The 26,000-nt window shown below is 38.2% G+C and overlaps 3 protein-coding genes across 7 annotated transcripts in view; 2 read left to right on the top strand and 1 right to left on the bottom strand.

Moving 5' to 3' along the window:
- The first annotated feature begins 1,103 nt into the window (after positions 1 to 1,103).
- LOC145905301 (uncharacterized) lies at positions 1,104 to 12,812 on the top strand. Of its 4 annotated transcripts, none has more exons than XM_082992461.1 (27): positions 1,104 to 1,272; positions 1,467 to 1,598; positions 1,743 to 1,786; positions 1,960 to 2,137; positions 2,424 to 2,556; positions 2,720 to 2,779; positions 3,247 to 3,308; positions 3,372 to 3,424; positions 3,685 to 3,730; positions 3,799 to 3,867; positions 4,171 to 4,229; positions 4,351 to 4,618; positions 4,975 to 5,491; positions 5,641 to 5,904; positions 6,216 to 6,337; positions 6,575 to 6,674; positions 6,902 to 7,240; positions 7,653 to 7,747; positions 8,212 to 8,303; positions 8,678 to 8,819; positions 9,175 to 9,296; positions 9,558 to 9,748; positions 10,213 to 10,400; positions 11,165 to 11,333; positions 11,827 to 11,927; positions 12,191 to 12,325; positions 12,593 to 12,812. In XM_082992461.1, exons 1-27 carry the CDS (start codon positions 1,198 to 1,200, stop codon positions 12,743 to 12,745), a joined length of 3,909 nt encoding a protein of 1,302 aa, XP_082848587.1. In that variant the 5' UTR covers positions 1,104 to 1,197; the 3' UTR covers positions 12,746 to 12,812. The 4 variants fall into 4 exon arrangements, with proteins under 4 accessions (XP_082848587.1, XP_082848585.1, XP_082848586.1 ...); XM_082992459.1 differs by having other exon boundaries at positions 3,369 to 3,424; XM_082992460.1 differs by having other exon boundaries at positions 3,244 to 3,308.
- A 153-nt stretch (positions 12,813 to 12,965) lies between these two features.
- LOC145905303 (E3 ubiquitin-protein ligase RING2-like) lies at positions 12,966 to 15,816 on the bottom strand. 2 transcript variants are annotated; one of them, XM_082992463.1, is made up of 8 exons: positions 15,656 to 15,816; positions 15,337 to 15,497; positions 15,003 to 15,218; positions 14,803 to 14,906; positions 14,641 to 14,730; positions 14,226 to 14,322; positions 13,612 to 13,777; positions 12,966 to 13,286 (listed from the first exon to the last, which is right to left on the bottom strand). In XM_082992463.1, exons 1-8 carry the CDS (start codon positions 15,728 to 15,730, stop codon positions 13,185 to 13,187), a joined length of 1,011 nt encoding a protein of 336 aa, XP_082848589.1. In that variant the 5' UTR covers positions 15,731 to 15,816; the 3' UTR covers positions 12,966 to 13,184. The 2 variants fall into 2 exon arrangements, with proteins under 2 accessions (XP_082848589.1, XP_082848588.1); XM_082992462.1 differs by having other exon boundaries at positions 14,812 to 14,906.
- Positions 15,817 to 16,311: 495 nt separating this feature from the next.
- LOC145907478 (serine/threonine-protein kinase SMG1-like) overlaps positions 16,312 to 26,000 on the top strand; it is a 32,210-nt gene continuing 22,521 nt past the window's right edge. The window contains exons 1-23 of the mRNA XM_082994879.1: positions 16,312 to 16,430; positions 16,492 to 16,640; positions 16,855 to 17,001; positions 17,298 to 17,415; positions 17,565 to 17,671; positions 17,918 to 18,011; positions 18,260 to 18,357; positions 18,549 to 18,722; positions 19,037 to 19,252; positions 19,643 to 19,821; positions 20,040 to 20,191; positions 20,484 to 20,614; positions 20,770 to 20,900; positions 21,269 to 21,448; positions 21,740 to 21,855; positions 22,276 to 22,495; positions 22,752 to 22,964; positions 23,331 to 23,563; positions 23,796 to 24,019; positions 24,294 to 24,458; positions 24,738 to 24,898; positions 25,354 to 25,495; positions 25,740 to 25,849. Coding sequence (XP_082851005.1) covers positions 16,385 to 16,430; positions 16,492 to 16,640; positions 16,855 to 17,001; positions 17,298 to 17,415; positions 17,565 to 17,671; positions 17,918 to 18,011; positions 18,260 to 18,357; positions 18,549 to 18,722; positions 19,037 to 19,252; positions 19,643 to 19,821; positions 20,040 to 20,191; positions 20,484 to 20,614; positions 20,770 to 20,900; positions 21,269 to 21,448; positions 21,740 to 21,855; positions 22,276 to 22,495; positions 22,752 to 22,964; positions 23,331 to 23,563; positions 23,796 to 24,019; positions 24,294 to 24,458; positions 24,738 to 24,898; positions 25,354 to 25,495; positions 25,740 to 25,849 — 3,506 coding nt within the window. The 5' untranslated portion in view covers positions 16,312 to 16,384. The remainder of the gene's footprint in view (positions 16,431 to 16,491; positions 16,641 to 16,854; positions 17,002 to 17,297; positions 17,416 to 17,564; positions 17,672 to 17,917; positions 18,012 to 18,259; positions 18,358 to 18,548; positions 18,723 to 19,036; positions 19,253 to 19,642; positions 19,822 to 20,039; positions 20,192 to 20,483; positions 20,615 to 20,769; positions 20,901 to 21,268; positions 21,449 to 21,739; positions 21,856 to 22,275; positions 22,496 to 22,751; positions 22,965 to 23,330; positions 23,564 to 23,795; positions 24,020 to 24,293; positions 24,459 to 24,737; positions 24,899 to 25,353; positions 25,496 to 25,739; positions 25,850 to 26,000) is intronic.

Here is a 26,000-nt window from a genome sequence, read left to right as displayed (position 1 = left end):
TCGAGAATTAAATTATGCTGCTTCTTCAGTTTGCATGATGAACATACAACGATATATATAAGGCTAAGTTAAATGGAAACGATGCAGGGAAACTGAATTAGCGCACGAGCCCCTACAAACCATAAACTAAACCCAATCGAGTTAACAAGGCTCCCATAAAACAACTAGAAATAGACATATGTCAGTCTATATAACAGGCGAAACGTCGGTGAATAAAGTTACGTTTTTTATATCTGCCAGAAGAACAGATTATTAAATTAAAATATGTCAGTCTATTTCTCTTAAATAGTATCCTTGGATATAAACACGTTTTACTCTCCAGGAAATGTGGACGAAACAGTTAGGCTACGTTTTAACTCTGATGTAATTTTGCACGACTTTTGGACATTCCCCCTATATAGCCTACATGCGACCATATATGTCACCATTTGCTAGAAAGAAATTTGTATCAACTGAAAACAGACGTCGTACTAATTGTGGGTTGTGGAATTTATGATAGTAAAAACTAATATAAAAAGTTTTAATGCGGTCCACGTCAAACACAAACGGATCCGTATCATTTACCGGTGAGCCCGCCGACTCGGTTTCATTCAACGCCGTCACAGACACGAAAGCGTATATGTCTGTCGGCGGGATCTTTTCCGCCCCGCCGCCAATTATAGCGCTTTATTAAAAGTTCTTAATACGCGTTGTTTGTTGCCGTTTCCGCGAGTCTGGAAATCAAATTCCCGACAAGAATTTAATAAGCTTTCTGGTTTGGATCTTTTGGTGAAAATAAATTTGGCGAGATTTCGTTGAATTGTATTTGTCGTTGTTTGTTGACTTCGATGCATTTACTTTAAATTTATCCTTGTCGAATTATTCCTTTTGCGAAAAGGTACTAAAATGTCGATGTTACTGCGTCAATTGCTGAGAGAAAGTTTTTCTGTTGGGAAAATAGTTTTCATCATATTGATCGAAAAGCTAATTTTCCTTCTTTTTGTAATTTGTTTTTAAAACAAAATATTAAACGTACCCCATCAAAAAAAATCCAACTGGAGGACAACAAAACAAATTAAATATCATAGAAAAATACTTTGGGGGATTTTCCCTGCCGGAAAAGATTGGCGCGATTCGGAAAAAATAGTATTTACAAAAAATGGTTTATTTTCTGGACTATTGAGTCTTATTGGAGACAATTTTGTTGTCAGCACCACAATGAGCGAATCAGAGGCAAATATGGATTTGTTCAAAGACGTGCGGTACTATGCAGTTGGTGCATTGGACCCAAAAGTAGGTTAAATTTTCCTGGTACATTTTGGATTTTTAAAACCAATATAGCCATTTTCATACAAACACACAAGCAAATTAAGCTCATTATGTCTTTTAACAAAAGTTAATTTTGCTCGGAGCCAATTGTGAATTTACACTATGTAGAAATTCTTGTCCTTTTCACAGTGGGCATATTTTTATTTATATATCATTAGATAAAGGAAAAGCTCTCAAAAGCAAAAACAGAGACTTACTTAACATCTCTTGTGACGCATGCAATTGTGAGCGATCCAACATGTTACGAAGCAGAAAAGGCACAAGAGCTTTGGCAAATTCCAACTGTGACGGTAAGACATTTTACTATTTCAATCTGAACTATTCAAAACGTTTATGCCAGGTTGAATTTGTCACATTTATGTTGGCAATGAACGATGTGTTCGTATTAGGTTAGCCAATAGTTTATTTTTTCTGAGCATACTTTTGTTTTTTAGCCACTATGGGTGGAGATGTCGATCAAATGCAACCAGCTACTTCCGTATCCTTAAACAATGTTAATAACAACTCTGTGTGCCATTTAATACAAATATTTATTATTTAACTGCTTCAAAATATTTTTTTTACCACAAAAACAATTGAATAGTAATAAATTGTGGTTAGATCATACATTTTTCCATAGACCAATGCCTTAACTTGTAAAACAATAAAAAGAACCAATGGATTTTTGTCATCTACAAACCAGCCCTTTTCTGCATGTGTCGTCTGTTTTTCTGGCATGAATAAAACAGACAAAGAGGCGCTGTGGGGACTTGTTACTTTCCATGGAGGAAAGTGCAAAGCAAAACTGAACAAAGATGTCACTCATTTGGTGGTTCCAACCACTTCTGGGGTAGGAAACTGTGTTTTCATATGTGCTGTTTAGGTAAAACATCTCTTTCCCATCAATACATGCACATGTTCTTTTATGGTATAATTGTGGCTATTGTGGACACATCCTGCACCCCTTTAACATGTGGCTAAGACCTTACATAAACTTCTGATTTAAAATTCAATCACACTTTAACTTTTTTCTATTCACAACAAGAATATTTGGCAGTTGCATGTGTTGTCTTTAGAAGAGAAAACTGTTATGGCACAGTGTCCAGCCCATGGCATAAACAAACAAACATTTTTAGGCAAAGTATGACGAGGCAGTTAAACATGACATACAATGTGTTGCTCCTGATTGGGTGACGGATTGTGTGAAACAAAAACAAAGACTAGATGCATCAAAATACCATCCAAATCTTAATGTTATTCCTAAACCAGGTGATAATTCTTGTTCTTTTTGAGTTGTAAATGTTCAAGTTAAAAGAATAAGTATCCTAGAAAACTTTGTATTATAGTTTAATCTTTACTTCATAAAATACTTCAAAGACTGTAATATTGTAAATCTTCACCCTAATACAGTGTAATACATTGTTGCATTTAGTGGTGAAGAAAGAGCTTCCTGCTGATGTTCCTCTAGCTGTAAAGAGTATGACTGTTTCAGGTAGTCACTATACATTAAACTAGGAGTCTAGGACTATATAGGTTTTGCAGTTCACACAGTTTTTGTTAAGACACTGAAGTGCCAAAGCTACAATGCTGATTATGAGTGACGCAATTATTAACCTAACATTATGGATGCTGTTGTTTTTGTGATCAGTGGAATGAAAATTAAACTGAGCATATGAGTTTCTACAATAGAGACTGGGGACACTTCTGCAATGATAAACACAACATCGTTCAAATTAATTAGCTCTGTCCTTTCAGCCTGGTAGCATTGGAATTTTTTTTTGTCTGCATCTAAACAGTTCACATAGAAGCAAAAAAAACATGACCAGAAAGCCTTAGACTGTGTACTTTGTTTTGACCCATAAGGTCTCATCATGCTAGACCAGCTGCACTGATGAGACCTTATAGGCCAAAAAGATATGCACTAATTGCAGTTCATATTTTAAACATATGTTTTAGCAGAAGTTGTTCCGAAACCACCACCAGTACCAGCTGCTGATAAAATGCCTGTCAAAGCCCTAAAGGTAAGTCCTATCTTTTTGCATTAACAACTAGGCATGACATTATGCTCATCGTTCTTTCAGCAGGAACCAGAAGTGAGCGTCACCGAAGCTGGAAAACCATTGCCAGTTGTACCAAGGTATCAGTAACTCCTATGCAAAACCACATAAAAAATAGTTAGAGCATAAATCTTGCTGAAGTGAACTAGGCAAAATTGTTTGATAAAGACTGAACAAGCAACAAAAACTGATTGTTTTCAAGCATTTCGTAACTAAATTTAGGTTTTAAATGAGATCCGTAACTTTTACTTTGATCAATTGGAAGATTGGACCCTATTGATTTGAGCATTGGAATTTCATAATTTTTATGCAAACATTTCCGAATTCCTTTGCATTTCAGTGTTGCCAAATCTCCAGGCTCATCAGCCCCAATTCGACCTGGACAGGTACGTGCTTTATTCTTATGATACTAGTGTGGCAATAACCCATTTGTTTATATAATTTTAATCCCTAGAGCACAACACCTTCTCGCCAGACAGCAGAGCCACAATTTTCACCTAATAACCCATCTATGATGCAGCAGGTAGTTTTAAGTATATACAACTGCATTACCTTATTTATAAGACAAGTTGTGTGCTTGCTCACCAATGTAATATGACCACTGCACCCACCAAGGGCCATGAGTTCAAATTTCACTGGAAACATGAAAAATATCTGCCTAAACTCGCTAATGAAAGTTGCCCTTTCTAGAATGTCATTTAAATGTAATATAGGGAGTTGCGTGTCCAATCATATGTAGAATCACCATCTATATCACGCTATATCTACAGTCTGCTGGGCGTTTACGTTTTATTACTGGTCTTCTAAAATTAACTTTCAAATGTAGATGAGATATGGAATTCCCACACAGATGTATCGCCAAGGGACCCCAACGACCAATCCCAGGTATTTAAAAATGTGTAAATACTCGAAAGAAACCACTCAATTGCCTTAAATAATGCTTTTACTAAAAAGAGTTAAACTGTAAAGTTGTGAGCAAATGTAAATTTTTGTTTCATTTTTTCAGATTCTTCGCTGGCTCCCATCCAATGCGTTCACCACTAAACCCGAATCCTTCCATGATGATGCCATCAACAATGACATCACAATCTTTTCAAACTTCACCGGCCCAGCAAGGATTTCAGATGATGTCACCAAACCAGATGATGATGTCAGGCAGTGGGCAACCCCCACAGATGATGATGCAACAGCAGTCGATGTCACCAAATCAACCATTCATGTCACCTCAACCACGAAGTACAAGCGGTTCTCCGAGAAGAAACAGTGGAAATCAGGTTTGTTTAATGTTATTCATTGTCAATAGTCAAATAATTAGATTTTCTGAAGTGGTATGTTTACTAGTAAGTGCTTGAAAGTGGTTTTTGTTGTGGAAAGAAATCATTTTGCTTGCTTCAGTAAACTACTTTTACTGAATAATGTGGTCATATTAAAGCTTAATTGCAAAACTGATGTGTTGTTTGCACACATTTACTTTGGGTTTATGTGTTTAATTACCTTTTGACCTTCAGTGACTTTCCTTTCTCATTGTTTTGCACTAATGGCACTCATTTTTGGGTGTAGCGAGAAAAAACTGACTACCAAGGATGCGTACGACATGCAGAATTCCTTTTTAACATTCCCCTTTTCACAGACACCAGGCAGCAAGAAAAAGAAGATGGGAAATCAATCGAATCGCGTGTCTCCACATTCCACCATACGACAAGTCCACCCCATGGGCCAAAACTTCCAACCAAAACCGGGACAAACTCAGTTCAACCCCCAGCAGATGATATTGAAGGGGAAAGTCCCTGGGGCAATGGACCAATCTGGGGGTATGGTGAGCCCCCAGATGATGCAGAAGATGGGTGAAAAGCCCAGGATGGGCCTGCGGCCACCAGGAATGATGCAGCCAGGAAGATTCCCCACCAGTGGCGACTTTTCTAGCTTGCAACATCAGCAAATGATGCACATGCAAATGCAGCAGCAACAAATTAGAATGAATATGCTCCAGACGTCCCCCGGGTCCCAGGCGGCACCTCATGGGGGCATGGGTGACCCAATGGGCCAGAAATGGCCCAGAACAAGTGGAGACCCCAACTTTCCCGGGGATCAGCATCAGTCTATGTTCCCTGGGCAGCAGCAGCAAACACCACCAAACTTTTCACAAGGCAAATCATAAAATAAGTTATTTCTCTAATCACAGTCTAAATAAATCCACTCTATTACTACAGGCTTGTTTAAAAAAAATCGAATTTCAACCATAAAACTATGTTTTGCGTACACTGAAAACTTTCTTTTCATCCTCTTCCTGTTCAAGGTCAAATGATGCAGCCCCAAGGTCATCAGTTCATGATGAGTCGCATGCCTGGCCAGATGCAGGCCTCGCCCCAGCAGCAGTTCATGTTCAGAGAGCGTTCACCAGGTGCGATGAATGCCAACCAGTTCCCCAAAACTTCATCACTCGAGGCTGCAGGAATTGCGGGGATTTCCCCTCTTGCTTTACAACAGGGTTTGATGAATTTGCAGCATCAGGGAGACCAGCCTGCGTTGATCCACCCCAGTTTGCAAGGGGCACCGAAAGGTGAGTGTTCGTTTCTTTGTTCATTTTTTTTTGTATTAAACCGTATCTCTATCCACTGTTTAAAGATTTTTGTGTAATAAACGATGTTCTTGGACCAAATTATGTGTAACTCGCCGGAAACAAACCAAGGTTGAAACATTGTGGCCAAACAAAACCAAGGGTGTCACTAAAAACATTATTGGCTCTAGTGCTTGCAAGTTGTACGAAATTTCCAAGTGCCGTTGCGGTTAAACACACCGAATATATTTTATTAAACGTACGTTTTGTGTACCACGCAACGAAGATTCACCATGTGTCAATGTTTCGTTCAGTTCCATCCACACAACAAAGCGGTGGTTCTGTCCCCAAGAAACGGACGAAATCTCGCAAGAAAACAGAGACAGGTGATGAGGAGACGAAACCAAAGCCCCGCGCCAGAACAACTAAAGCTAAGGTTAGTGTTTATTTTTACGTAGCATTTTTACTCCCACAGGGCCTCATGCATCTTTAAATTAAAGGCTAGTTGATAAACCCCATATATTTGCAGACAGGTGTACACACTGTTTCGACCGGTAAGGTCTTGTCAGTGCAGCTGTTGACTGTGGCACTGCACTAGCCTGTGTGGCAAACTTAGCTTGAAAAAATTAATCAAATTTTGCTACAAACCAACTTACATTATTTGTTTGCACAGAAACCCCAAGTTCCGACCACCCCAACCAACCCCATGAATCAACCCCAAATGGGGGAGCACCCACCGGGAATGCCCCAGCAGCCCCATTTCCACCCGCAAGGTTTGTTAGGCACTGTTTGCGCTTCTGCTTCTTAATGATAGGCTGGCGATTGTGGCTATAATATCGTTTACAAGGTAAATTGTGAATGAAGGTGATTATAACTTTTTTTTTAAATTATCAGCTGTGATGTAATCACGCCCGATGACAAATTTTTGCCATGTTATCAAAAGTACAGTGGCTTTAGTAAATCTAACAAAAAAATAGAATTCAACTGTTTTACCCATCAGGCGTGATGACGTCACAACTGATGATGCCGTCACCTAGGGGCCAGTACATGGGCCAGGGACAGCACCAATTTCCCCCAGGGCACCCTCAGGCGGCGATGGCCCAACACGCACACCCAATGCACGCAATGGGGCATCCCCGCCCCGCCGCGGTTCCAGCCAATCAGCATCTGCCAAATCAGCAACTGCAGCCACAGACGCACAGTATCCCCGCGGTGGCGCCAGAGAGAGGGAAACAGGAGGCTTTGGTTTCTGAAACGAGAGGAAAGTTTGTTGACCCACTACTGTGTGACGTGAAGGAGATTGACGGTCAGTTCGCGGTTAGGGAAGCTACCGAAAAAGGTTGGTTTTGTTGCATCACAATGTGGTCTATCAGACCAGTGGCGTTTTTTTCATTAATATTGAAAAGTACCTACTATGAGTGGACGGCGCTATAGATTTTAAGAAACAAATATCGATTTTTTGTTGTTAAAGTGTTCTTTGCCGAAGAACGCATGCTTTTAGTGCACTGATACTGCGCACTATGCCAGGGTTTCTCAAACTGTGTAAATTAAAGCAATCGGTTCACCTTACCAGGATCTACCTGTTGTTTCCTTTTATATCTTGAACGGACTTAAAAGGTGTGCCGCAAACGAATTAAAAGGATCCGAGTGTGCCGCGAGGCTAAAAAGGTTTGAGAACCCCTGGATTAGGCGATCGCTTCGAATGGTGAACGTCGCATGTTAAACATACTGACTTTTCGTTGATTCTACAGTGCCGCCCGATCTGTTCCTGCTCGGTTGTATTTTCTACATATGCGAATACGAGGAGGTACTCAGTGACGTCAGCGTGATTGAGTTGTGGAAGAAAGTGAGTCAAATATGGTTTATTTTGTGATATAATAATTGCAAGGACTCCTTATACATTGAAACATTTTTTGAGATTAGGTTTCGTTTCGTTGGGTTCGTCCATTTCTTGGCCCCGAGGCAATATTATGCTTTTTTGGGTATTTTTCGTGGTTGCGTGGCAACGTTTGTTTTTTCATTTGTGGAAACTTAGTTTTTCGTCCAAGCGAAACGCCACGCAGAAATACGTTTGGGTTTACTTGATGTTTATGGCATTTTGGGGGTTTCACAGGCAACCTAAATAAATTGCAGGGTTCCGCGGTCAAAAAAACTTTTGGAAACACTGTTTTAAAACAGAAGTTAAAAAAAACATTTTGTGGTTCACGGACAGATTGAAAAATCCCATCAATTCATAACTGAAGCCTTTTCCGATGGTTTGACCCGCATTTTTCATACTTCTAAAAATATTTTGTAAATTGTTTCTTGCAGATGATCCAGAAATTTGGTGGGGTGGTGGAGGACTCGTATCTCCCAATATGCACCCACGTGATCTGCGCTACAGCAACGACTCCAATATTCAGGTGGACGAGCGTAAAAAAATTGTGTGGCATCAATATGTAACTTAATAGAATTTAAAACATTTTTTTGCGCTTCATGGATTGGTTAGTGTAGTATATCGCAGTGTCGGACAAAATTTTGCCAAAAACAGGAGTTGTTTTTTAGCTGTCAGAATAACCTTTGACTTAATTCAACGTTATGCATGGCAGCGACAGCAACAAACTGCTCTGCCTTATGTTAACCGAAACTGATGATGATGCCTTTTTAGGCGAAATATATTTTTCTCATTAAAAAATCCATCTGAGCTGTCCACAGATTGCTTTATGAAATTTAACATAGAATTATTATGTGTAAAATGATGGTTTGTTTCTAAATTCCAATCCCCAAACTTCAACAGGCAAGCTATCGCCGATCGGAAGCGATGCGTGACGGTGTACTGGCTAAATGACGTCATGCAACTTCGCATTCTCAAAGTTCCCTGGCTCGCAATCCACCTTCCCACGGTGTTTCCCCTAAACGACAAACCGGCTGTCAAACACGTAAGCATTGGTTCGGCCAGGGATTTATGCCATGTGTTTAGTGTCACTTTGGCCCTAATAGTTTCCCATTTGCCTCATAAGGTTGAAGAGCTTGTCTATGCTTATATCATAAAACTACAATGCAAATGAGGGGCCTGGTTGTTTCATCAGTGACCATGCTGCTATACTACACATATTTCTTGAGTGGTTACGTTGTAATTCACTATGCGCAATAACGTGATAGTATACCATTGAAACGCCTTTGCTTTGCTATATCGGGGAGCATAGTGGAATCATAGTCATCGCAAGACCAAAGCGACGAAAATAAACCCATATTAGCGAGTAAACAGGTTTAATTGTTGTGTTTGTGATGCAGACGATCAGCTACAGTGGTTTCCACGCCAAGGAACGCGAACGATTGAAGATGATGGCTTTTGTGTGTGGGGCCAAATTCACGGGATATTTTAGTCGCTCCAACACAGCTCTCGTCTGCAAAAGGTAATTTTCCAGCTTGATTTCAAACATATTTTTTTTAAATTTCTATCCAGTCGTTTCACTGAACACCAAATTTTAAAATGAATAATCCGTAGAAATAGACGTTTGGGTGGCAGAATCGTCCACAGTCAAACCAAACTGCACTGATGAGACCTTATAGACCGAAACAGTGGCAATTTGTCTGCAGCTCACAAAACTCACATAACTGACCCTATGCTTAATAACAGAAATAGCTTCTGTAATATTTAAAACATACATCCATAGAACTAAGAGTGCGAAAATGGACAAGGCCAAGGAGTGGAGAATACCTTGCGTAACACTGCGTTGGATGCGGGACTCTCTGCACAGTTGTGAGTCTGTGGACATGCTGCAGACCAAATACCAGAAATTTGATGATGATGCTGAGACCGCCTTCGGTCTGATTTTGGACTTCTCCAAGTCACAGCAATTCTTAGGTTCGTCGATGTTAATATTTAGGTATTTGGTCACCCTTCTGGGGGCCGTATAGATTCTCGTTTCTGGAAGGTAAAGTATGTGAGATTTTTGTGGGTGGGCGATTGTTCCTTAAAAGAAAAAATGCGCGGAATTTGCGCAAATTAAATATAAACGTTTATTGATTTTTTTTCAACGAAATTGAAAAAATTCTAAAACAATATACACGTGAATTTGTGTCAATAAAATTGGGGGAAACGCTGCAATGGGTAAAGAGTGATTACTTTACAATCTATTTACAGCAGTTAACGTTAAAAAACTGCAACCGAAAAGCAAAAACACGTGCAGTAAAATTTATTCAACTCCAGTATGAACTGCCTTCGCGGGCCCCTTTTTAAAGACCCAACGAGCCAGAGTTTGTCCATAACTGATTTATTATGCAACTGCATACCAACAACGCATCGTAACACGCGATTTCTTGCAACAGAGGCGTGGAAAATGAAGATCCATGTTTCGCCCGAATCTCTGTCCAAATCGCAAGTGAAACGAAAGCTTGAGTCGATGCCTCCAAGTCCATCTCCAGCAAAATGCCCGAGACCGAGCGAAACCTTCCACGCACTACCCAGGGTCTGTTTCACTGGCTTCGCTCCCATCACTGTACAGGAATTAGGCGCCGTAAGTAAATGTGGTTTATCAAGTGTCACAACTATCAGTTCATATGGACAAGCGGTCTGAAACTTTTTCATAGCAGCGCCCCAATGCCAAACTGTGCAGTATCAGTAGGTGGAGTCATTTTTTCGCCAACAATATCGTTCTCACGTATTAGAAAATCCAAAGCTAATATCAATAGAAGTAAACGTTTCGAACACTACTGTGCCCATCAGTGCTGGAACTAACTGATTGAGTTCTCTATGCTGTTTATGACGTTATTAAACCTTGCGAGTCATTTGCATTTTATGCAGATTATCGCCTTATTTTGTACTGTAATATAATAGCGCCGACTACATAATTTTTGCAATTTGAAAGCAGACTATGGGAAGGCTGCCGACCTCTGCATGCTTACATTTTTCTCGAAGCGATCGATAAAGTTCGTTTCAACTTCCCAAATTCCCATTTTTGAGTCCTACTAATAAATTTAATACAGTGTAACTTCTTAATTTCTCTGGCCAACCAAAATGAATAACCCTAAGTCCAGTAGGATTGTTTAACTTTTAATAAAACAACTTATATTTTTCATACGTGCGCTCAACGCTTGTGTTACTTTTTTTGCTGCATTTGGGAAACATTTTTCCAACGGTTCGCCCTTGGTTATAGTGTTTAGTATGGCTTTAAAAATACTGGAATTTGGAAGCTACATCTTTGCTATTCAATTGACCGTATTTGCCAACATACCACAGCTACCTAACACTAGTAGGTTGTTGACCATAATTTTTTGACAGAAAATCACCAATCTGGGTGGTCGCGTCGAAAGCACGCTGACTCTTTGCACCCACCTAGTGGCCAATCACGTTTCGCGCACTGTAAAATTTCTATCCTGCATCTCCTCGTGTGCGCACGTCGTCACGCCTGGCTGGATCGAGGAGAGTTTCAAAGCCAAAGAGCTGCTCGGTAAATTTTTTCATTGCTTTATTTCAAAAAGTTATGCGCATTGATGCTTTTGTCCTTTGACTGGGAACGATTTGTGTCATATCGTGTCTAAACCGCAAAGCAACTCGTAGTTGACAGAGCAGTGTTTCCAAAACTTTTTCTTTATCGTCCCCTAGTGAGCTTGGTGAATTATAAACCCGGTCAATCGACAAACAATGGCATTTATTTATGTAAATGGAGCAACTGCTCGACATGTTATAGTTTGAAAAATATTTGGCGTCCGCAGTAGGGGGACATTCCCTCTTGGAAAACAGAATAAAACACAAACTTTATGAGGACGGTTGAAAACACAAAAAAGCATGAACAATTTTTTTCCAACCACCTGATTTTTTCTGCGGACGCCAATGGGGGGTTAGGGGGGCCAAATATATTTAGTAATTTATGCAGTTGCATTTTATGACAAACAATTTAGAAATTTCCTCTATGATTTAATTTTTTTTGTTCGATTTTTCAGACGAACAGAATTTCCACCTTGTTGACAAGGCGGCCGAGACGAAATTTAACTTCTCCTTGCAGGAAACCATTAGAAGAGCTCGAAAATCACCATTGTTCAAAGTACGTTGTTATGCTAATCCTATACGCAGCTTTTTAATGCTGTTAAACGACATATATATGTTTCAATTTGACGTTTGTAAGCGCTGGATTCGACTTTTTTAAGTCACTACCCTAGCGTACCCAGTGCTTGTTTAATTTCAATTGCTAAAACATCTTTATTGACTTGGATAGAATGTTTTCGATAGTGAAGTTAACACGGCACAATACTTGCTCTTCGTTCCAAGTATATAAACTTAACGCACTTTCCACCACCTGTTGCACAGGATTGTCTGTTCGCCATCACTCACAAGGTGGTGCCAGAGCGCCAAACGTTACGTCAGATCATCGAGTGCGGGGGTGGCAAAGTTCTCAGTAAGATGCCTTCTTGTGCTGTTATCAAACATGTCCATTCTCGAGCGGTGAGTCTTAATAATTAACTAGAGTTTTGTATGTAAGGTTTGTAAATATTTTAACAGAAGCCTTTTAATATTCAAGTGTTTTTAAATGCTTATTTCATGTTTTTTAAATAGTTCGCAGAAGTTCTCAGCGATATCATTTAAGTTATTAGTGTTTAATAGACCCAAGGCTGGCACGGCGTATTGGAGAAATTAACAGAGGAGGTTTTTGTGTACTCGATCCAGTCTCGGCTGTGACTCCAACTTAATAATACCGACACGTAATTGCAGAGCCCGCAGAGCAGAATCTTTGTGATATCGTGTCCGGATGACGATTCTGTCTACCTGTCTCTTAAGAAAGAAGGGATACCTGTTCACAATGCCGAGATCGTATTAAGCGGTGTGCTACGTCAGGAAATCAACACCGAACTCTACCGCTTGTGAAAGCACGTGTATACTGGGATTGTCATCGGTGACGAAACGTGATTTTGTGTGCCAAACGTCGCATGCAAGTATCTGGGTGTGTTATCGAAAAATTTCTTCGTGCGTCAACAGGAATAATACATGGCGTTGGTTGCTATAGTGACGCAGTTTTTTTCGTACTTTTCTTAGTGAATTATTTTGTTTCAAATCCTTCTTCGCTGCGTTCTGCCAAACAAAATACCCAATTGTTCCATCTGTATTTGGAAAGAAATAAAAGGTAATCGCCACACGAAAGCATTCCACGATAATCTGCTGTGCTTTTACATGTAGCAGAAAGAAACGTCAAATAAGTATCAGAAATGTAGTCATTTGAAGCCTTCTGCAACTAAGCGCTCCGGTGCGACATCTAGCGGTCGTGGTGGAACTCTTATTTAGGAATTGGATTCCATGAACGTCGTTTCTACACTTGTGTTTCTTGTCTACGGTAGTAAAGCTGTAATGTGGATTCCGGGTTGCTTTGTTGTTCCTGCAATGACGTCAGGGTGCCTTCAGCATCGAGTAACTGAAAAATTAAGTTTTGGGTATAACATAGTTAGACATGCCTTTGGTGAGCGGCCTTGTTGATTTGATGTGCCATGAAGAACCAAGGTATAAAACCAGCTATAAATATATAATAATTTGACATCCATGTATGACAAAAAGCAATTCAACTACCGGTTGTGGTAAATTGACACTATGCATTTAGGTCCAAACAACAAGCATATTGAGTAATTTTTAAACAGCAACAAAGTTGGGTGACTACGACTGGCCAAAACAGAGCTTCCAGATATTAAAGACTGAAATTTAATGGCTTTAAAGCAAAAAAGTGCCAACCACACACAACTTACTGTGAAGGAGCCTTCAGGTGTCTTATTAAAAATAGAGAATTCGGGAAGATTTGGATCGAGCAAGTTTTCGGTGGCTGGTGGATTTTCTTTGGTTTCGAGGTTCAATCTCATGGCAATATATCGAGACAAGTGTTTAACTGTAGCATGGACAGATGTCCTTACCAACCTAGAAGATATTCGGTTAAAACAGTTCGAAGTGCATAAATATATCATTTGGAGTAAATGCATAACCTTAAATTTTATATTTCTTTGGGCTTAACATGCACAATATACATTCCCAATGCATGGGTTTAAATATTTATTTTTAGGTTTGGCAATTTTAAGAATTGATTTTCATTCATTACACTAGTGCACTTATGCCCAGTGCAGTGCTATCGCTATTAATGTGTCACAATAAATTTGGATCAGAACCAGCCCCCCACCCCCCCAAACAAAAAAAAGGTTTTTTAAATCGTATTCTAGCACATCCAAACAATTTGTAATTAAATACGTTTAGTGCAATTAAATATTAATGTACACGTTCCACTGAAAGTGCATATAAAAAAAAATCACATGTTATAACAACAACAGTCTGTAATAGCAATGCAGTACACATTGTGAGCAAGTTTACATACCTGACGTGTTGTTCCCCACTGAAGTTCACCTCTTCTGGATGTGCATGAAGTTCCAACTCAATAGACATAGAGTTTTCTTTGTTTCCATTTACAGTATCTGCATCACAATTAGTCAACAGGTGGTGAGACCATAATTTTTAGTTAATATCAGGATGCCAATTATCACCCTACATTGTTTAAAATAGCAAGAGCTATAAAGCTGAAGTTTTGTACTGGGTACTGTCTGACGCTTACTGATTATTCTGTGCTTCTTCATTTGTTTTGTACTTTGGCAGTACTACTATATATATGGTAAGGCTTGAAAAGTAAAACTTTATATGACAACTACAAAAAATTCTAAATGTTCAAATAACTTTTATGTATTTTGATACGTTGATTTACTAAGTACCTCTTGAAGCAAAAAAGAAACTTTTACCTTCTGACGGTGCTGATGTGCTTGGAACTGCCTCATCGACACAATCTTCTTCTTTCACCTTTTTGGCAACGGGAGAAGACAGTTCGCTTTCTTTGATTTAAAAACAGTCCAGTCAGACCCAAGCGTATATTCTGTTATGTGCCAATAGTCAGGGAAATAAACTTGACCTACCTATATTTTCTTTGCCTTCGTCATTCAATTCTATCTTTGTTTCAGTCTTTACAGGCTTGGGAGTAGCCATTTCAGACTTTTTCATTTTCTGTTGCCTGTGGAGCAAAATATTTCTCAGAAAGTGACCCAGGATTTATAAAGTTGTCTGAATACACATTTATACATACATTTCTCATATGCTTATATAATACCTGCTTATGGCCTGAGATCTCAGACCCTCCTCCACACTGGCCGTTAGAGCAGCTTGGTTGTGGTGTTTGGTGATGTTCTGCAACACTTTTTCTTGGTGTGCCTCATATTCATCGCGAGATGGGTAAATTTTCGCAATCAGGGCATCAAAGTTAGGGTCAGGCCTCAATGATCTTCTAGAGACCAACTTCTTGCGGCATGTAGGACATTCTTTATTTCTAAAACAAGGGACCATATTATTTAAGAAAAGAGCACACTGCACCCTGGAACTTATATTACATAAAGGTAATATCCGTTTTGACATGTGTTTTTACAGTGATTAACAAAAAAAATTACCCGCTTCTTAATGCAGTGGTGATGCATTCAGAGCAAAATCTGTGTAAGCACTCTTTCGTGGTCATTGTGTTACGAAGCATGTCCAAACATATTGGACACATCAGTTCGCTGTGCAAACTCCGTGGTGATACGGCTATTACCGTGTTGTCCGTTATGACTTCCTGCAAAAAAAAATCGACGCTATTTAGTTTAGAATAATTGAGTATTATAGGAATACAAACAAACAGTTACCGTACACCGCAAGTTCAAAATGGATGAAAATATTGCTTTTCGTTGAATTTTTTTTCAAAACGGAAATGTACGTTCGATATCGTTTTACCTGCGGGGTGCGCTGCAGTTCGTACGGCGTTAATTCCCATGTTTTCGTTGTTTGCACTAAACTGTTTTGCGACATCACGAATGATTTGCTATCAAAACATTAAACATGAATCACGAATAGACTCACAACTTCACGTTTACTCACACGACATTGCCTGTGAGAGTTTGGTTTTTGTTATCTATCTCGAAACTCGACGGTTACGATTTCTATAGTCAAAGACATTGTTTGATTTTGAAAAGAAAACTTTACGAAAAATAAATACTAATTAAAGATGTCAAAAACATCGTTTAATTGTTATAATTGATGCATTGTTAATGAAAGTGTAACAATTGCACAGTTATACGAAGTTTGCAGCCGCTGTAGCTTTGAATAACGACCTCGATGCGCAATATACGTAATCACTGGTGCGTGTGATTACGCAGAATGGAAAAAATTTAGAAAGAGGAATTAAGTTGCTGCTTGTTCTTGTTGCACGTACAGGTGGAGGTGTTTGGAATCGTAACAGCATTGCCTGCCAAGAGTTTGTTGTATTCAGTGAATTATGCAAAAAGCTCGTTTTCAGGAATGAGATGGGTGTTATGTGTGTGCCACAAATGGACAAAAATTGATATTTAGTCATCGGTCCATACAAATTTCCGTTATTTATTATTACTTCCAGTTGTTGAGTTAAATTCGCTGTGATAATTATGAGATACATTGTATAGCAAAGTGACATGAGGAAGAAACTAAATGCTGATCCTAAAGAATGCTGGAGCTGACATGCGACACTATCGAGGTTGTTTAATACCCGTGTTTTCTATCGACATTACTTAATGCTATTTTGTTCTGATTTTCAGATCGCAGCTTTCACAGCTCCAGTCACAGCGATGATGCCCACCTCTGGGTTCTCATTCAGAGAGTTTGCCGGCGAGAGGACGACAAAGATCGACGTCTCCAAGCCGCTTCACAGCTCCAAGAGTTTGTCCAAAAACCAGAAAACAAACAGGTTTTTTGTTAAACTCATTGCTGCCAGTTAATTATAACGACATATAATTTTTGATGTTTGTGACTATAGGGTATGGATTTTGTCATTTGGGCTACATTTCAATTTTTAAGTTTGTGCAATAAATTTTAGACTGTATTAAAATGGTTTTCAGATATGCTTTAAATGAAAAAAAATTCACTTAGAGACAGTCTGCAAAAACAGCTTTTGTTTTTAGATACTGTCGCGCTGTCTGGAGCAGATTCTAAATGCTCTGATAGATGTTTTCTTTGAAAGAAGTGGAGTGACCTTACAAAAAGATGTTGCCAATATCATTGGGATTATTGGACATTTGATGTCACATGAGGCTTATTCATTTTTCCAGGTTTGGCCTGGGAGCACAGTTAATTATTATATAAAGCAGCAGGATATTTAAATGCTATCTTGAGGTATCAGTTAAGAATGGGTCTTTTTAATGTGCACTTAGTAACTCCATATTAACTTTTATACCAATGTTGAGCAAATTGAATCTGTTTAATACCTTGCTTTCTAAGAAAGAAAAAAGGCCTATGGAAAGTTTATAGCCTACCTAATGCCATGTTGCACTTGCTTCGTTGGACTGAATTCTTGTGTTGTATTAAATTATAACCTGTGGGGGCTAATTCCATTTTTTGTTTCAAGTGGATGCTGCGCCAGTTCCAAAACATCGCCAATGACAATGTTCGAAACTACTTGCTGGAGAGTTTGCACAAATTACTCGTACTGGATTTGGATGAAAGGAAATTTGGAAATGTCATAGGTAAGTCACGCTGCTTTTCCGTGCCAGAAAAGTGATTTACAAAAGGTAAATAAACTGTATTAAATCTGTATTGTGTAAAAAATGTACCTCTAAAATTTTTTTTCTTGTTGCCTTTGAGTAGCTAGACCTTAATCTTGTTCTTTTGGTAGTAATGTTAATGGACGAACTGCAAGCGGCACTTGGAAACATCGATTCACCGGACCACCTGCACATATGTATTGATCCGTTGGTGCTAATTGCCCAAAATTATCCAGCTGTGAGTTGATTTTGCATAAAATAAGCACTGTATTGTGTTCTGTATCGATGAAACATTATTTTCTGGTTTTGCAAAACATTGACACTGTGTTTTGTTTTGTCTCTGTAGAACAATGTTTTCTGGTCTTTATGCTTAAATTTATTTCAGGGGCAAAAACTAATTGTTGATCTTACTTAAGTTGAACTAAAACAAATTTTGTTTTACTTTGTGGTACTTTTGTGTTACTACATTTTTTTACTGATTTAGGCATTTTCAAGACATTTCCGAGACACCGTGGATATTCTTGTCGGTTGGCACATTGATCACACCCAGAAAATAGATCTTACTCTCTATGTTTCAAGTAAGTTTCATTGCTAGAGCTAGTTCAATTAACAACGTCATATAAAAACAATAAAATGCCTTAAAAGTTAAGATATTATCGTTTATTTTTTTTACTTTGAGAAAATGTCCTTGTGGTTTAAATGATTTTGTTTATTATTGTGCCCTTACACCCCTAAAATAAACTACAATGCAAAGGTTTGTTTTATCGAATCCACAAATGTTATTACATATTACTGCGTTCATTTTAAGTTAATGCTAATTTTGCAGAATCGCTTGTAAATCTACACACACACTGGTTAACCGATCTTCAGTTCTCATTGACACTGCTTAGCCAGTTTTTGGAAGATATGGAAGCTTATGCAGAGGTAAGTTTATCTGACCAATACTTGTTAACTAATTCTGACAGGATCAATGCTTTTGACTTATCAAGCACTGCATGTGTAAAATAGTGACCGAATTGAATAAGATTTATATAATCATGAAAATGGAATAGAGATGTAGCTCATTCTGCAAAATATACTACAAATATCCCAATGTTATATTTTGAATGATGTAGGACTTTCACAAGCTACAGACAGGTGACACGTCAGATGATGGAACGTCAAACACAGATGCTTGTCTTCCAAAGATGGCTGCGCTCATGAGAGCTTTCTCAACCGTTGTCCGCAGTATCGGGCCTGTTTTTCATTCAAACAATGGTCCTCCTATTACAGAAACATTCATATTAGAGGTTAGTGTATTTTTAATGATCATGTATTTGCTGGTTTTGTGAGAAAAGGCCAATTACTGTCAGCATATGGTCCAATGTGGCCAGGAAATGGTTAGTAAGCTCTAAAGTGTTGAAAAGTCTGTTGTTTATTGTTGGATCTTTGTTACAGTTTTGTTGGAGTGTTGTTTTTTCCAGCCAACAACACCGTATGCTGTAGCATTTTAATTCACATTTTTTTGTAGAAAAGCTGCAACATTATTCTGTATACATCTTGGATTCTCTGTTATAGTTAATTTGCTTCAACATAAGTATTACCTTGTATTATTTTATTCCAGACCCTGCAGCGAATTATTATTTGTGCCCAACTGGCTGGTGATGGTTCCTTGGCAGTTACATGTGCTGCCGATGAGTGTGCAAGATTGCTCCTTGGCGCCGTACAGTGGAGAAAAGAGGAAATGCTATCGGAATCGCTGCTTACATATGCTGTTCATGCAGTCGAAAAGTCACGCAGCGAACCCCGATTACTTCTGGTTCTTGATTTTATAACAGTGGTAAGTTTTGTTTTTGTGGGCAGTTTGCTAATTGCTGACCTTGAATGTGAGATACAAGGACACAGTAAATCTCTATCCCAGTATGAAAGATCTTATATTTAATGCAATGATTGTAAATGCAATTTAAGCTATTTAGCCTGATAAGCTGGGTAATTCATCTGTAATGTTAGCATCGCAGGAGTAATACCATGCTTTCGCATAACAAGGCAGGATGGCCCCACTGCCGTTATATTTGGCGATCACAGCTCCAATATTCTGATCATAAGCTTCACAGACTTAATGTTAGCATTCCAATTATTTATCCCATAAGCCAATACTTCCTCTAAGACACTTCAAATCAAACTCTTTCTATTTCCGAACCAAATTATACACTATCCTGTTAAAATGCAGATGGTGCAGGAAGTTGGATCTGCCCTACCCTCGTGGTTTATCCAGGGACTGCTTGGACCGAGCTGTCGACTCCTCTCATTGAAACACGCTAGAAACCCCAAACTTTCCAGCGAGTTGCTCGCACTTTACCAAGCCTGCCTTGCTGTTAAAAGTGTTCCGTTGCTCCAGACTGCATACAGGTATTGCTTCTGTAGATCACTTTAATCCATGATGATTCACATTTAAACATTTAGTGCATAAATGAAATTAAGCTATGTGTGTATATTTATCATTTTTCTTATTTTTGCTAGTCCGTGCATTTGGTTTACATCCAAAAAAGTTCATATTTGCAGTTATATTTTGATAGAATTACATGTGAATATAAGCAACAAAGTGTACAAATATTGTATCTCCACAGACATGTGGCTGGAGAACTGCAATATGCAATCAACAAACTATTGACAACCCACGCACGACAATCCGATAGTGACAATTCAGAAATTGTGAAACTAAACTTTATTGCCGACAATGTATTCGAAAATGAACCAGAGTCACCTGACGTTGATCAAGGTAACTCACAAAAACTGTTGGAAATATATTCGAAGCAAGCTGTTGTGTTTGAGTTGTCGAGGCCCAAACCCTTTCAAATTTGCATTTATTATTCAGAAATTTTTAATTTTTTCCTTTAAAACAATTTTTATTTCACTCTTATAAATTTATTATTATTAATCTTGATATGATAGATGTAATCGCCAAGTAAGGACCTGAGCAGTGGGGTGATCCTGCCAATCAATCAATCGTTGATTTCCTTTTTTTATTTGTGAGTTAATTTGAAACGTTCTTGCATTGTGACATGTTCCAGAAAAATCTGATGACAATCTACCGAGTGTTGACCTCATCGATGGGTCGAGTGACAAAAAATATCTGAAAACGGCAATCTTCGATGTGGTGGCCTTGCATGAAATCGCTGATGCCAAAAATTCACTAATCGGAGTAAGCAAGAATTTTGTACAATTTTGTCACCCTAATTTGTAAAAAAGGAACACACACAAAATTGATCTACTCCTAATAATCCTGCCATTGTTGTTTAAACTTAATCCTATTAAATTGTAACACAGAGAGGGTAATTGGATCAATGTTAATTTCAGATGTATGCGTTGTCTCCAAGTATTTTCAACTTGCTGCATAGCGGATTACAAGCTGTACACACACACCTGGCCACTCTGTTCCCCGAACTTCAGTATTCAATTCTCCATACTCTGTATTCTCATTGTCAAAGGTAAGATGATACTGCTCTTCTGGTATTCCTATCTACAGTATATCTGTGGCCAAGTGTGGACCTAAATATTTTGTCCTAGGTTACAATAGATAAATTTAGGCTAACAACATGGCCCATGTCATTACTCTAACATTCATTAGCAAACGTTTCGTTTGTGTCTGCAATCATTGTCAATGCGAAATGCCAGCCAAAAATTACAGATGCAATCAAAAAGTTTGCTATTGAATTTCTGAGCAATTATATGCGCTATATTGTTTGTCTTAAAGTTTTATTAATCCTTTGGTTATGTTGCTGAGGTAAATTTTGGTAATGAAGCCTTAATGGTTATTTTACCTCATAGTGAATAATTTTGTTCTTTGACTTTTCAGACACAAGAACTTTTTAAGCAGCTTTCTTGGGGGCCCTCCTGTCACCCCAGTGGACTCTGGGGGCAACGGCGGGGGTAGCTTTATGGACAACGTAACTACGGCAACACACCAACATTATCCCAGTATCGTCGGTTTGCTTGGAAAGTTGTTGGTGCAAAAGACAACATCTGCAGATGCTAGGTGTGCTATATTGTGTTCAAAAACATGGTGGCTTCCAGTCATGCCTGACATTGAACGTGACATTTTGGTTGTTCTTCATAATATGCATGTTTTGTAGTGATTCCTTTATATGTGAAGATTTTGTATTAATACAAGTACTTTGAATAATAGGCAAGTTAAATTTCTGTCAACTGCATGCAACTCCCATGGTTTTTTTTTCAATTTTGCTACACCTTTAACGAAGTAGAATTTAAACTGCATGGCATCATTCAATTACTGAGCACATTTACATGTTACTTTTATTTTCATCAGGACTCTGCTTTTGCACTGGACCAAGGAGATTTTAGAACGTTTGAAGACGAGCAAAGATGTGTCGTTACTCACTGTCCCTCCATTTTCCCCACTCATGAACTCACTCGCCACCATAAGTAATTTGTGGCAAAACTTTATTAATTGTTTGCAAAGATTTTCGCTTGAAACTTGAATTGGGTGAACTGATTAAACTTTTCCAAAAAACATTCTCAAAAAGATCTATTGAATATTTTTTTTTCAACTCAATTGTTGTTAACTAGTAGCATTAAAAATACTTCCGAGCTGCATTCAGTGCACACTGTCTCAACCGATAAGGTCTTATCAGCGTAACTGGTGGCATAGTCTTGTGGCTCTGGACTAGATAAGCCAGTTAACTAGTCAGACACAGATTTTTTGCTTTGTAGCACTTGTGCTTAGATCCATCATAGCATTTGTTACTGTGGATAGTTACTATATGACATCATGACAAAGCCCCATGTTTCTAAACCCCGGTATTTAAATCTAACTGCAATTGATAAAACCTAAGAATTTTACAGGTGTCTGCAGTAATCCCAAGCACTGCATCCAAGCCGCAAACTGCCTCCAGGTGGCGCTCATAGTCACTTCAACACCCGCAGCGTCCCCATTGGCTGTGACATCAAATTTGCATGAAATGGTTACACAATCTTGCTTGGTGCAGGTGTGGAATATGGATTACACTGTTCGGAAAGCCTTCGCAGAGTTGTTGTCTTTCGTTCCTGTTGACAAAGTCCTGAGGTTAGTAAAACACTAATGAGTTACAAAGTTTTGTTCAAATCAAAATAGCCTGTTTTTTCCTAATAACAAAACCTTGGTTCTATATTTAGTCCAGATCAATAGTTGAATGTATTTGATGTCATACAGTTATTGGTTACTACAGTAAGAGTTCTTAAATTTAATAAAGCGTTATAATAATAATATGTGTTTCGAAAAGGGCATTAGGGTTTAAATCAAATAACTTGCCACTAACTCTTTTTTTCCATTTTGCATGCAGCTATGGCGGAAACAAACATGACACCAACAGACTTTTCAAGACAACCAAGGCAAGCAAACATGTCTTGCAAAAAACTCTATCTTCTTATGGCCATCGGGAGTGCTGGAGTGCAAAACGAGCAGTTATGAGCAAAGTTGGTGGAGGGGAAAGCAATTTTTCTTCACATCACTTTAAAGACATCATGAATAGACTTCTTAAAATGTCCTCATTAGGGTGAGTTTGCTTTAATTTTTGATTTCATAATTGTTGTTTGGTGTTGTGGTTTATTGATCAAAGGTATAAAAATTTGCAATTGTTGTAAAACTCAAGAAGTTAATCCTGTGGTCAAATATAAGTTTTAATGGCATCTTTACCAAGCTAGATTACAGCCTTTAGGTGATATTTTTCTGGTGACTTTAAATTGCTTCATTAAATTCTACTTGTAAAAATCACCTCACTTCAGCTTGATGCTATGTTTCCGAGCTGCATGATCAATATGTTAGCTGAGTAAAGGCCTTCGCAGTCTGTACTACCTTGGCGTAAAAAGCATAACTGGCATATGTCATGCAAGCAACAAACATCCTTTTCACATGTTTACAGGAATGTGCTCGACAGTTCTTTATTGGAGAAACTTTACTGGAGTTGCCAGCGTCATGATTTCAGACAAGTGCTGACCGTAGCCAAACTTCCCGAACCTCCGATCCCTCCACTGGCCGTCTACGATCAATCATTTGTCCTCTGGTGGGTGCTCTGGAAGTCAGCAGAATATACAGTGGCCAATAAATTGCGAACACCACTGGGGAGACCCCAGGACACATTTCAAAAGATTGAAGGTATTTCTGAAAAAAAAAATTTTCTTGAAAAAAAACAGGGCAAAAATCTAGTAAACAAAAACAGTTTGCATAATTCATGGTAAAATATGGTAAAACACTACAAATGTTTATGTCCAATTTTGCCCTTATTATGAGAAACGAAGTTGTACCTTACTGAACTATTATCGTTTCTCCATTGGGTCATAGTAACATAAACAACTTTTAAAACCACATATACTAATTAATATATCAGGTGCTGTACGAGAATATGAAAAGATATTGGCATCTGGATCTATGCCCACCGTCTTATCAAAATCAAACAAAGGAAAAGAGCTTTCACCTCGAGTTTCGGGCCACGACGCCTCATTCGCTTCGCTCCAGCGCCCACACCTACTTCTACAGTTTCTCGACAATCTCGGAAAAGTTCTTTACAATGCTTATGAAGGTTGTGCTGTTGCCATTCCACCTCCTAACAAGGTAAGACTTTTATGTTGAAAAGATTCTGTGTAAAACAAACTAGTCCTGCCAAGAAAATCTACAAAAATCATTTTTTTAGTCGTAATATTTTTCTCTGTTGTTCCATGTTTGTAAAGTTTGTGTAAAAAAATTTTCAATCTCTAGTTTAGTGATTAGCAATCTCTAGTTTAGCACATTAGCATTTATAGAGCACTGATACCAATTTTCAATTGATTGTACTTTTAAAAATGTGTTTATGTAACTTTTTTATTTATGACATTGCAAATATTTTTAGGCTGTCAGGACATTTTTTTCCACCAATCGCCAGACGTGTGAGCAATGGTTGAATCGACTCCATCTTGCCATTATGAAAATAGCGTTGACATGTGAATTACCGTCGCTTGCTGTGCACCATGGCCAGACGATACTGCACGACATGAGAATGAAGAAAAACACCTCGGTAGCTTTGTATTTCTTAATGCCAGAAATGTATTATACATAGCGGATATATTTTGTGTAAACAACTAAGGCAACTTAAAAATGAAATCTTATGAATGTAGCTTGTATCAAATATCAAGTATTTATGCTTTGTTTGAGACCTACAATAAATTACACATAAATATAAAAAATTATAAGAATATCACCTAACATACAATTTTCACCTGTTTGTAAATAATTAAAACTGTGTCATATACTGTCCAAAGCCAAATGTTGTTTTAACTATAAATCTCCTTAACAGGGCATTGAATTTGAGTCGGCTATTGCGATGACTGTGGAAGCATTAATACAACTTAAATCAGTACATGGTATAGAAGGTATGTACAGGTGGTGTCGTGAACTTGGTGGAAGCAAACAACAATGGGCTTGGATGAAAGCAGCAAAACTAAATGCCAGCCACAGGTTTGTCAACACTGTAGTTAATAATTTGTTTGCTGACAAACAGCCGATTTACATTTTTGTGGTCGATTTAAATGCTGTGAAGTTGATTTAGGTTTCTTTTGATTTGTTCTGGTAATATTGTATCCTGTTGAAAATAGCTGAAAGACTGTGATAACTCCTTGTTTAAGAACAGCAGACAGTAGAACACACTGTTTCGACCGATAAGGTCTCATCAGTGCAGCTGAAGATTGTTGCTGGACTAGCTTTTAAACTAGCAGGCACAGAGATTTCCACTTTGTGGTACCTTTTAATCATTATAGGCCAAAACAGTGTATATACCTATTGCATGTAGCTCACAATAATTTATATAACTCTTTTGCATATACAACTCCTTGTTTTTATCGCATAAAATCTCCTGCAAAAATGAGTGCTTGATAAAATACAAAAAACACATAATATTGTGCACATTATTTTAGTTATGAAGATGCAGTCCGGGAATACAAGCAGATTCTCACATACAAGAAACCAGTCGACAATTCAACAGGAGACACCCCTTCACAATCTGAAAGTTCAGCCAAAAAGTCTTTCAACCCTGCAAAAACTTTGATCTCTAAACAAGTATGAAGCATAGGAACATAACTTTCAGTTTTGTAAATCTTTAACATAAACAATATAGCCCATATTGCTTCTGTATAACTCCCTTGTACCATTTTGTCCACACACCTGCATTTATGCATTGAGAAGATTGTAAAAACATTCAAAACGTCTGTCAAATAAATTTTCCAGTAACTGTAGGCTTTTTTGTTTGTATTAAACTATGGCGATGAAGATAAAACAGTTATTTATGAAAAATTGTTTTTAGTTGATCAAATGTTACACGGAGTTGTCAGACTGGGAAGACATGGAAAAGTGGTTGAAGGAATCGAGTTCTGTCAACGTCACCAATCCATACGTGAACCTGGATTACATTAAGTAAAATTTGTTGCTCTACTTTTTTTCCCTGTATCTTTTCAGGAAGATTCAGTTCCTAAACAATTTTCCAAAGCTAAAATAATTGGCATCCAGTTTTATTATGTGTGCTTTTAATAACCAAAAATTCTTGAATATTTATTATTTTATATTT

This window comes from Ascidia mentula, chromosome 6, assembly GCF_947561715.1.
Source record: "Ascidia mentula chromosome 6, kaAscMent1.1, whole genome shotgun sequence".
Taxonomy (NCBI): Eukaryota; Metazoa; Chordata; class Ascidiacea; order Phlebobranchia; family Ascidiidae; genus Ascidia; species Ascidia mentula.
Note: the sequence above shows the minus strand (reverse complement) of the source record. Positions and strands in the feature narration are given on the sequence as shown.